The sequence below is a fragment of the Aulonocara stuartgranti genome (genome assembly GCF_965226115.1).
Source record: "Aulonocara stuartgranti genome assembly, chromosome: 19".
NCBI lineage: Eukaryota > Metazoa > Chordata > Actinopteri > Cichliformes > Cichlidae > Aulonocara > Aulonocara stuartgranti.
In genome coordinates this window covers 24,550,461-24,562,378 of record NC_138955.1, presented here as the reverse complement: position 1 = coordinate 24,562,378, position 11,918 = coordinate 24,550,461, and the positions used below count along the sequence as shown (strand labels likewise).

The following is an 11,918-nucleotide window of genomic DNA, read 5'->3' as shown; positions in this document are numbered from 1 at the left end:
AAGCTTCTATTGACACATCCTCGTTCCCCATTGGCTGACGTCGTGACGCTGTACGTGCGTAGGCGCTTCCTCAACTTGACTGCCTGCAAGCCGAAACATTGAAGATGGTGAGTATGAAATGGCGAAAAGGCCACGGGTTCTCACGTTTTCATTCGGTGTATCGAGCGCTCGACTTTTTATGAAACTAGCTGTCGACGTAAAGGGACCGTGATCATGGCTTCAGTTTCAGGCTGTGTTGCATTAAAGCTCAGTTCCGAGATGGATCAACGGATCACATGACAGTTGAGCAATTTAGTCTCCAAAATTCACCGGAACAAACTGCAAACACCCATAAAGTCACACATTTCCATTGCACAGCGGGCTCCCAGTGTGTCTTGCTTGTTCGTGAATCATTTTGTTATGTGTTTGATGGATATAACGACTTCTTTTACTTTTCCCTTTTTGTCAATGAGTTAGCTTCCGGAGCTAATAGAGCTAACACTTCATCTTACGATTTTACGAAGCACTTTCCTGGTCTGCTTTAATGTTTATCATCCAGCTAGCAGCCCGCACATGAGCAGTCATTTTTAAAATTTATTTATTTAATAACCCAGCTAAACAAGACTGTTGCTACTTTGGAACTACAACTCATAGGACTACATTCATTTTGTTATGTTTTATAATTTCCAGGTTCTGTAGTTCGACATATTTATAAACACAAATACTTCGACACTAGACGATTCATCAGAGCTTAATTGCAGCCATCTATTTAATTTGCTTCACCGCATTATTTTTCATTTGCTCACTGTCAGGCGACTACAATATGTTTTGCTTAATGATTATCACTAACCATCGACCATTAACAACTGTTTCAACCACATTGTTGTTTTAACCTTTTTTTTTTTTTGGTTTGTTTGAATGATTAATATCTGTCTACTTAATCCATTCACTTTTTAATTTCTAATTTCAGTTTCCCCTTCTTGTCCCCACTGTTTCTTGTCTTTATTTTCATTTTTAAAATTTTGTTTTTGTATTTCTTTACCCCAATCTCTGATCACGCCTCATGTTGATCTCTCCACGCACATCATGCCTTCCTCTCTATCTCACCCCACCACCGCACTCTGCCTTTTTTGCCTGTCTCCAAACAACCAGGCTGGTCACCGGGTAAGTGTTCCCGCTCTGTCCTGGATCCCTGTTTTCTGATCGCTCCTCTGCCTGGCTCACTAACATGGGACTGGGATTGCACGGCCCCAGAGGTCTGCTGTTTCTGCATCTCTTGCACAAGTAGCTGCTGCTCCTATAGCAACTGCAGTGCACTGAACTGTTGCCTAAGCAATATTAATAAGACACTAATCAGTTACAAGAAATCCACTAAACGTAACACAGCAGGAAGCTAAAGATGTTTCAAAGTCTAAACTACTAAATTATATTATCTTTTCTTTTTTTTGGGGGGGGGGGGGGGGGATTCATCTGTTTTTAGAGAGGGTAAACTGGTCTTTACTAGGACAGAAGATAACATGATTGCACAAATTCAGATCAAGTGTAATATTGTAATATAAAATTTTGAACATGGTCTAACATACTTTTGTGCATCAGTCCTGGTTTGTCTTAATGTTCACCAGTTGAATTCAGACTTTTCTTTTTTTTCTACCCAAGTCATCACATACGATCACAGCCATTGCTCAGAATTTCTGTGCTGGCTAGTAGTTAAAAATATTTGTAGGTTTAATGTTTAATATAAACTCCCGGTTTTAATGGTGTTTGTTTCTCATAGACTCTTGGTGCAGTGTAAAAACATAACTACCTCTTTTATCTGCCATTGAGCGTCTGAAATCCAGCTGTGCCAATTCAAACCATATTTTTCTGCCGTGGGCTGTCTTCCAGTTGTGTCGAAAGTTACTTTCACAATCATCATCATCATCGTCGTTTATTTGTATAGCACTTTAAGAACACACCAGGCAGACCAAAGTGCTGAACAACACAGATCAAAACAACTACCAAATTAAAAATACCTTAAAATCATTACATACAATAAAATAAATAAGAAGGTGTCAGTTTCCTACAGAGTTAAAAGCCAGGGAATAAAAATAGGTTTTCAATCTGGACAATGCCCAGTTTGGACTCAGACACTCAATTTAGTCAGATCTTTACTCACAACTGTTGCTTTTTTCCCCCAGATTTGAGCTTTTTGAGTGAAACCTGTTTATCCACTGTACTAAATTAATCTGTGCAATAATATTAAACTGTTCTGAAAAAAGTACAGGAGAATTTAACAATAACTAACAGAGGAGTGTAGCGGTTATGGTGGAATCTGTTTGCATTATTCTCTCCTGCAGAATTGACCAGTGGCGTCCCGCAGGGCTCTGTCCTCGGCCCACTTCCCCTTTCTGTATTCTTATGCTGCAGCATGCAGGCTGTAGCAGGGATGGGGCATAAATTTCTTTTCAAGGGACCACATGAGAAATTGGGATTGTTGTGCCACACCAATAAGCTGAACTCGGCTCTGCTCAATATGAATTTTATCTCTTTATAAGCTTATTGGTGCGCCCCTTCTCAGCTGTCCCATTTTCTAATCTGGCCCACTGGGAAAATGAAATGCTCAGCTATGGCAGAGAGCTCATCGGTGGGTAACTAACCTGTCTGTGTGTGTCTGTGCGATGATATCAGTTGGTCCTGGTGTTAGGTGACCTGCACATCCCTCACCGATGCAACACGTTGCCAGCCAAGTTCAAAAAACTGTTAGTGCCGGGGAAGATCCAGCACATTCTCTGCACAGGGAACCTCTGCACCAAGGAGAGCTATGACTACCTGAAAACCCTCGCTGGGGACGTCCACATCGTCAGAGGAGACTTTGATGAGGTTTGCGTCTGTGTGTGTGAACAATAAAATAAACCACGTAGAACATACTAATCACCATAAAACAATTTTATTTCAAAGAATGTTCAAAAACAGGGTTCAAATTATGTCTACAAATTGTGTTTCTGCATATTAATAGCACTGATGAAGAACATCATTTGCTGTTCCTAAAGACTGATTGCTCTGTAATTAAATTGTAATTGCTGTTCTCTCAAACTGAGATTTATCCATGTAGATCATGATTTTCAAAAATGATCCCATTGAGGACACGACATCTTTTAAATATAGCTCATTCTGCCATTTGCTGTCTGTTTTAAATGTGTGTATAATTAGTACTTTATTCCATAATTGGACTTGTCAGATAAAAGCAGTGTATAAAACTTACTTTACTCCATGTTTTTCCCATCTCTCATTTGTCCTCCTGATATTTTCTCAGAACCTGAACTACCCAGAGCAGAAGGTGGTCACAGTGGGCCAGTTTAAGATTGGACTCATCCACGGCCATCAAGTGATCCCCTGGGGCGACATGGCCAGCCTGGCACTCCTCCAGAGACAACTTGACGTTGACATCCTTATCTCTGGGCACACACACAAGTTTGAGGCATTTGAGAATGAAAATAAGTTTTACATAAACCCTGGTTCTGCAACTGGAGCCTACAGCGCCCTGGAAAGGTGGGAGCCAATATAAACCATGAATTGAGCTCTATTTAGGAGGCGAGTTAGCCATGTTTTCATGATTTTGACATTGGAAGGTTGGTGGTTTGAACCCTGGCTGCTTCAGCGAAAGTATCAGTATCTAGGTGCAAGATACTGAACCCAGAGTTTCTCTTATTGAAATGTGAATATTAGATAGAAAGCAGTTACATTTCTACTTGAGTGCTCAAGTAGAGTAAAAGAGCACTGTATAAGATACACTTATAGACAAAGTAGTAGAATATTTGGAACAATTTCATATTTTGATAACTGATTCTAATTGGAGAACTGATCATCAGCAACTAAGAAAACTGATTGCTTCAAGCCAAATTATGGCATCTTTTAACATGAACTAGTTTTCCCACATTATAACAAAAACAGATTTTTGCTCATGTCGCATAATAGATCTCCATGCAGATAGTTCTGGATTGATGTTTGAGGTCTTTAGATATTTGTCTCTGAATTTTCTCATCCACACAGACGTAATGGCAGCAACTGAAATTCTGTAAATCCCGCTCAAAGCATTTACGTTTAACACAGATCTTCTAGGAAAGAAACACTGTTGTGGATGTTTTTAATACTGAGGTGTTTGCAGTTAAAGGTTTTTTCATTAAACTGGGTGTAATTAAAGAAATGCATCTGTTTTTTTTCTCTCTCACAGCAACATCATCCCCTCTTTTGTATTAATGGACATCCAGGCATCTACAGTGGTCACGTACGTTTATCAGCTGATCGGCGATGACGTCAAGGTGGAGCGAATTGAGTACAAGAAATCTTAAAGGAGAGCACAAAGAGATGGAGAAAAATTTGCATTAACAAGCCTCAGATTATATTTCATTCCTGTCCACCAGGGGGCGGCAGCTCCCTCAGAGTCACCACAGTGTTAATGCTATGACTTCTGTAAGTTAACTCTAAAAGACCTGTGTATTATATTGTTTATATGTCATCAGCATTTGCTTATACCTGAGCTGTCTTTTGGTAATTGTAGAGAATGCAATAATATTGGGTGCCATTTTTTTTTCCTTTGGGTTTTTTTGTTGTTGTTTTAATAAACACCCTCCTCACATCCTGTACATGTAACAGGCCATTGCTTCCTGTAGTTAGCCTCCTTTTATTCATTTCTTTCCCACAATAAAGATGTAATTTCACTCCATCTGTTGCTGTGTGTTAAATTATATTGACAGCAGTAATAGCTGTGCGTAAATAGTGTTTTGATATTTCATTTGGGAAATTCAAATTTATTTATACTTTTACTCTTCTGTCTTGAAAAATTTGAGGATAACGCAACGTGCTTATTTGAAAAAGAAATCCCCCTAAGTATCAATGCACATAATACTGGAGCTTTGTGATACCACACAGACAGAAAAAGCCTCCCTGTTCCTGATTTCAGGCTACTGAAATGTTTAAACCTCTGTCTGGCTTGGTGTACATCGCTCTTTTATACTCAAAGCTGTTTGCTTCTCTGAAAATTGCAAAGCATTGATTTTTTGCCATGAGGGAATTATGATCATCTTTGCATATATTATAGTATTGTCTAAATAAAAATAGTTATGCCCCCATTAAATAACACACCTGGTACAAATCATGATTACAAAAAGGTGGAAATGATTATTAAAATGTCTTTGAACCACATAATAACATTATTGGCGGGGCCATGGCAAACATAAGCAGGATACATTAGGTTTCAGGTTACCTTAAATAATAGTTTAAAAAAGGCCCCTAACTCAAGTGATGAACCAGTGTTGTCTCTGCACATAACAGACAACTTGGCAAATCTATGAAAAATGCCCAAGAAAGCAGTCTGACAGACATGAAATAGTATTTTTGCACGAAAGAATGTGATTCGTAAAAAGCTATCAGCTAAAAACTTGGCATATCTCAGCACAGTGTGCAGTGTGGCCTTCACAAATTTGGGGAAACTGGACCAGTAGAGGACAAAAGAAGAAGTGGCAGGTCTAAAAAAATCTATTTACAGCATACATTTTTTGGATATGACTCATCTTTTAGAAATTAAAAAAAAAAAAAATCCAGCAAAGACCTGACACGGGGCTAGAGACTCTTCAGTTGATGAATAAGTGGACTGAAAATCAGTGGCAACAGGTCTTAAGGTGTGGTGAGTCGAAATCTGAAATTTTTGGTTCTAATCAGCCGCTTGTGAAAATTAACAGAAATGTGAAAGCAGAAAAGTATCATCAGACTTTAATCCACCATTTAAAACAATCTAGAAAGCATCTGATTGGCAGCACTTTCATTTTTCAGCAGGACAATAATCCTAAACGCTGCCAATTCAGTAAAAGCATACCCGGACAGAAAACCCCCATCAGTCATTGACTGGCCTTTCCCAAACCCCAGACCAGAACATTACTGAAGCAGTGTGAGATCATCTTGGCAGAGAACAGAAGAAACAACAGCCAACATCCAAAGACGAGAGTTGAATGTCCTTGAAGAAGCCCGGAGAACTATTCCTGAACACCAAAGAAATGACAGGAAAGCTGCCTTTTCTTGCAAAATATATTAAGAAATGATGGGGTGGCTAAAGACTTTTGCACAGGACTGTAAAACAGATGAGTAGAAATTAATAGCAGTGACTATTAAAGTGAAAATACAAGTTCCTAAACAGATAAAACAAAAGAGACAGTCACACACAACTATAAACATATACATTTAAGAATTGCACATGCAGAACATAGATGTCAATGACTTTATTCTAAGTGAAAATAAAAAAAATAATACAGTTATCAGACCTCAGCATATCATCAATGCCTCTCTCACGTGAAGAATTTGAAGATTTTAAACTTTCCTGAATTCCAGAGGTACTTATGCAACTAATGCATCCCAAAACATCTGTTTCATATCAACAATGGGAAACCTGTGTTAGCAGAAAAAAAGGGGGGAAAAAGGCTTTACTTTTTCCGTTAACACTAAGAAAAAAACATCCAAGTCGGCTTCATTTAGCCAAGGAAATGAAAAATGAAAGCAAACTCTTCTTTAAAGCAGCCAAAGAAACAGTATCTGCTCGTGATGAGCCTGTGGCCAGCACCAAGCGCTAAGCACGCCAGCACAGGCACGCACTTCCCATTATTCCTCTCTTTAACGGTAGTGATCACGTGACTTCATGGAAATCAAGTCTTCCAAAGGATTTCCCCCAGTCACAGAGGGCGCTACATTAACTTCATCTTTACGTCTTACAAAAACTGATCTTGCAGATGCATAAAACATCGTTTAAAGCTTAAATAGGCTTTAAAAAAAAGAAAAAAGAAAAACAGTTACACATTCTGATAAGGAGGAATTCTAACTTAACACAAAACTAAGACACAGCTGTACATTTAGAAGCTCACATACAGAGTATTTATTTCAACAAATACAAATAATGCATGATCCAGATAACTGTAAACAATTTCTAGATGCAAGTGAAAATCTCAATTCAAAATTCCTGAAGCTTTCCTTTAAACACCAGTAGTGTCTGATCAGTATATACAGTATATATACTGGAAACTGCATTTTGTGGCATTTAAGTAGCAGAAAGCGTCACTATATTATTATAAAAGAATCACAAATCAGATAAGCTGTCACCGTCCCATCCTCCCACAGAGAGGGAGCTCAGACATTCACTCAGAGAATCATTTGGTCCTCCCTGCTCTTCTTCCTCATCCGACAGTCTGATCCTGGCTCCTGGCGAAAAATGAAATGTTTAACTCTACAGAAGAAAGTGAATATTTATAAGATAGTTGATAATATTCTTGGTAACTGGCATACTCTCACTGGCTGCCTTATTATGTTGATTCTCTGTGGCAAAGATTCAACAAAGTGCAGGAAACATTGCTCAGAAGCTTTGGTTCATGTTGCTAAACATCCATGATGTAAATCTCCCATCTCACTACAAAAATTGCTCTACTTGACTGAGATCTGGTGACTGTGGAGGCCGTTTGAGTAGAGTGAACTCATCTTCATGTTCAAGAAACCAGTTTGACATGATTTATAACATGATACCCTATCATGGAGATGTAGCGCTCATAAAGGGGTCAGACATGCGCAACACCCAGGTAGGCTGTGGCATTTACACAATGCTTGGCTAGTACTAAAGACCAAAAGTGTGCCAAGAAAAACATGAAAAAATGATATCCTCGCACTAGCATCTACCTGTACTGTTGATCCAAGGCAGAATGGAGCCATGCTTTCATGTTGAATACTCCAAAATCTGTCAGTCTTCTATTGTCCAATTTTGGTGAGCCATCAGTTTCCCGTTCTTAGCTACAGGAGTGTCACCCAGTCTGCTGCTGTAGCCCATGTGCCTCAAAGTTTGATGTGTTGTATATTTAGAGATGCTCTTCTGCATATCTGGATTGAAATAAGCTGATTTGTGAGTTACTGTTGCCTTCCTATCAGCTTAAATCGGTCTGGCCATTCTCCTCTGACATTAACAAGGCATTTTCATTTTGCCTCTCACTGAAGATTTTCGTTTTCAAACGTTCTCTGTAAAGCCTAGAGATGCCTGTGTGGGAAAATCCCAGTAGATCAGCCATTTCTGAAATACCAGCCTATCTGTCACCAACAACTATGCCATGTTCAAAGTTACAAAAGTATCCTTCCTTCCTCATTCTGAGCCTCAGTGTGAACTTCAGCAGGTTATTTAACCATGTGCCTTAATGCAGTGACTTGGCACCGTTTGCGTGTTTATGCGTGCATATTCCCATGTATTTGTGTTTATGAGCAGTTGAACAGGTGTAATTAATAAAGTGTCCAGTGAATTTTTAGTTCACAGATGATTGTAAACTAAAATATAACATTTTTGAAGAAAGTTCCAAATAATTCCAAATGTTTTGCTGACTTGCTCCTCGGACTTTTCCTTCTCTGTGTTTGTGACCATGTGCACTTCTTAGCCTTTCTATGTGTTGATGCAGATGCATTAAAGGACCTGCAATTTCAAATATGTTACATTAAAAGTTTTGACTTCTCTTTCTTTTTAAAAAACATTTTCAATGTTCTCATTTTGAATAAAGTCTTCTTAAGTTCTCTGTATTGTAAGATCTTAACCTTACAATATGAAGCACTTTGATGCAACTGCTGTTGTGATTTTGCACCATATAAATAAAACTGAATTGAATTGAGAATTCTTTATCATTAAATAATATTATTTATGTTTTTTTAAATTAATAGTTTTTTCTTTTTTTGTTTTCCCTTTCTCAGTGTTTTTCTCTCTTTGCTTTCCTTAGTCGGTACTTTCCAACCCAAGGGGAATTTTCTTTTTTTTCTTCTCCACACTGTTGCCAGTTGTTTGCTTGGGATTCTCGAGTTCCTATCTATAATGTATTGGGAACTTTACAGTATAAATTACCATGAAATGATGGTTCTTATATTTTACATTTTAAAAAATATAAAGATGAGCTAAATATTGTGGCAAAAAGTTTTCATTTTAACTCTTTGCAAGTCTGAAAAGTAAACATGGAAATGAGCTGCTCGTTAAGTGCTTTCAAAATCTCCATACGTGACAACTATAATTATCTACATGTGCAGACTAGTTCAGATGCGTAAGGCGTAAGGGTGTTAGAAGGACATATTAAAAAGGGAAATAAGGTGGGATAAAATAAAGCGATGATCCTTAGGATATTTAAAATATTGTAACTTCAGCTATCACTTGATAGCTCACATCTCACCTGGCTTCTCTGTTCTTTGGGACGGTTTTCTAGAATGTTTTGCACTGGTCTTGCTCTTGTTTTTTGACCCTGAAGAAACTTCCGATTGTGTTTTTGATAGATGATCCTCTCTGTCATTCTCAGGTGAGGCCACAGAAGCCTCAAAAAGTATGTCTCTTTTGTGGTTGTAGTCTATGACTACACAAAGACAAAACAAATATACAAAACAAACCACAGTGTGAAAGCCGTTACTCAGCCGTTGCTCAATGACTCACTGTAAAGGACTGTAACAGGATAAGTCAGATGCTTATCAGTGAAAGTGGTTTACAGTTTAGAAAAACAGAGAGATAGCACACAACAACAAGTTACATCTGAATTGTATTTATTTTATTTTGTTTTGGTTCTTCTCACCTGCTCGTATACACCTGTACTGCACGTTCATGTAGTGCTGGGTGACGAGGCGCCGGACATGCTCAGTGCTATAGGAAGCTGCAATGCTGTACAGATACTTCCTCTGAGCTGGTGTTAGTGCTGCATGCTAAGAGGCAGGCAGAGATCACTTTTCACTGGGATCCACACCGAACATATGAATCCACACGTGCAAACACATTTAGGTGTGGATGTTACAGAAGTTACAGAAGAAACAGAAATGTATGCTTTTGCCAGTGCTTCTAAAGTCCTCTGACTATGATGAGGGCACATTATTTGCTGATGATAGTGGACAAAAATGGTCTATAGCCCATACGATCAACAGTTTACCTTCAGAAATGAGGCTGTAGTCACACTTGTGGGGATTTGTATAGCTGTTAGGCGTTGATCAGCTGGTCTGCTGATTTTCAAACCGCTGTTGACGTTTCCAGCACTATTTTGAAATTCTGTTAGTAAATAGAAAACAGACATTTGGAAAAACTTGCATTTGAGGCTAATTGACATTTTTACTTAGAGGCAGGATGTGAGGAACTATGGAGCTTCAGGTGAAACAGAGAGACTGAATAAATCAAGCAGGAAATAATGCACAGGTACTGACCCGCCCCTCTGTGACTGTGACAAAAGGCAACGTTACCACAAAGAGATGCAAAATAGCTACAAAGATACTCAAAGCGACTCCACATTGACCAATAGGAGATGCAAAATAATCGTGTCTGTAATTTCAAAAATGAAAATTTAAAACGGAAGACAAAAAGATGACAATTTTTATGCCATATTGACTTATTTAACTAATGTAACACTGGTTAACTAATGGATGTTGGGTTCGGTTCTTCAGATGATTTCCTGTTGGATTTTGTGCCATGAAGGACTCTCAAATAAAAGATTTTAAAAGCTTAAAATCCACTCAAAGACTTCTGGAGTTTTCTGGAATTCTTGCACACAAATTTGACCCATTTTGATGTTTGACAGCTGTAAAAATGACATAAATCTTCTTTTTTTAACCTGAAATTTGATGACTTTTCCTTAAGTGACCCAAAATACATTTACTATAAGATTATAAAGTGGTTTATAGTAAAGAGAAACCTCATTAATTCTTATTAATTAAGCATTCTTCATCCATGTATTAATGTCAGGTATTTATACATTCTAAATAGATCTGTAGTTCAAAATTTGATATGAACATTAATTAAGGGAAATTTTTGCAGTAGGTCAAATTGACCAGGGTCATATTAGGTCATCTGGAATATAGTCTATATAGTCTGCAAGAACCCAGAGATTTGCACATGGGCTCAGTTACACTGTCAAACCAAAAGGACTTCTAATTAAAAATCAGCACAAGTGAGCTTTCTTCCTGTTACCTATCAGGCCTGACCCCGGTCAGATTCAGGTGTGGGATTTCACCTGGTTTCCACTTGTCCTCAATAACAAAAACCTTCCTCTCAAGTTTCAGTGCAGACAAGATGTAAGATGTTTGGTTTATTTAACCATGGAAGTAGCACATGCATATCTGAAATCTAACCCAAGGAAAAAGACTGAAATAGACACGATACAATGGATTCAATATGCAGAAGGGTTCAGTAGAGTGGCGTCACCGTGTGAGTTTCTTCATAAATCTGCTCATTTTTTTTTACTTTACTGCTCACGTGTTCATTTTTAATGATATGCAAAAATTTACACATACCCATTTTCACTGATGCATCAAAATAAACCTGCAACAGAAATGTATGAGTTATATTAACATAAAAATAAAATAAATGCAATAAAGATGGCATGTTCACTTTGGCATGGATTACATTTCAAACATTACTTTACCTTGGCATAGCCTCATTATGATTGATCCCATGCAACACCTGGTTTTCTGCAGATTTCACTTGCTTTTTCAGTATGAAACGGCACACAAAGCCAAATAGTCCGTGCACAAGCAGCAGCAGCCAGTTTACCTTACCTTTAACACATATCGTCCACGCTGAGGCCAGTCTAGATAATTAAAGAAAAGAGGCGGTCTGATCTAAGGACTTTGAACAGTGGGCGTGTCCTTTCAAAGATGTTGCAATTATAAACTGAAAGAAAGATATGTTTAAATTAATATTGGTAACGTTAACTTAAAGATGTCCTGTAATGCTCAACATGGACAAAGAGTACACTGAGATCCTTGGAAAAAAGCAGCCGCGTTGGGCTGTGGTTATTATATTGTTTTACGCATGCACTACTCTAGTGGCTACTGGAGGCTTGCTCTAAAAGCAAATCAGTCCCTGTGAATCACTCCCATGGTACTCTCATGGCCTCCCCCCCTTTGTATGTCTATGTTTAATGATTTCTTTGTTTGTT

General features: G+C 38.2%; 2 protein-coding genes across 2 annotated transcripts; one reads left to right on the top strand and one right to left on the bottom strand.

The window, feature by feature from the left end:
* Nucleotides 1-20: 20 nt before the first annotated feature.
* Nucleotides 21-4,681, top strand: vps29 (VPS29 retromer complex component). Its single transcript, XM_082515698.1, has 4 exons — nt 21-107; nt 2,647-2,838; nt 3,272-3,507; nt 4,190-4,681. Exons 1-4 carry the CDS (start codon nt 105-107, stop codon nt 4,305-4,307), a joined length of 549 nt encoding a protein of 182 aa, XP_082371824.1. The 5' UTR covers nt 21-104; the 3' UTR covers nt 4,308-4,681.
* Nucleotides 4,682-6,302: 1,621 nt separating this feature from the next.
* On the bottom strand, nt 6,303-11,612 carry fam216a (family with sequence similarity 216 member A). Its single transcript, XM_082517270.1, has 6 exons — nt 11,403-11,612; nt 11,272-11,299; nt 9,921-10,036; nt 9,573-9,699; nt 9,183-9,359; nt 6,303-7,200 (listed from the first exon to the last, which is right to left on the bottom strand). Exons 2-6 carry the CDS (start codon nt 11,273-11,275, stop codon nt 7,079-7,081), a joined length of 546 nt encoding a protein of 181 aa, XP_082373396.1. The 5' UTR covers nt 11,276-11,299; nt 11,403-11,612; the 3' UTR covers nt 6,303-7,078.
* Nucleotides 11,613-11,918: the final 306 nt, after the last annotated feature.

What these genes read in the sequence shown, in the direction of transcription:
- vps29 (XM_082515698.1), top strand. An exon ending in TCAGAGGAGACTTTGATGAG is followed by an intron (nt 2,839 to 3,271) that starts GTTTGCGTCTGT and finishes ATATTTTCTCAG; the next exon opens with AACCTGAACTACCCAGAGCA. An exon ending in GCCTACAGCGCCCTGGAAAG is followed by an intron (nt 3,508 to 4,189) that starts GTGGGAGCCAAT and finishes TCTCTCTCACAG; the next exon opens with CAACATCATCCCCTCTTTTG.
- fam216a (XM_082517270.1), bottom strand. An exon ending in CTACAGCCTCATTTCTGAAG is followed by an intron (nt 9,700 to 9,920) that starts GTAAACTGTTGA and finishes CCTGCCTCTTAG; the next exon opens with CATGCAGCACTAACACCAGC. An exon ending in CCAAAGAACAGAGAAGCCAG is followed by an intron (nt 7,201 to 9,182) that starts GTGAGATGTGAG and finishes ATTTTTCGCCAG; the next exon opens with GAGCCAGGATCAGACTGTCG.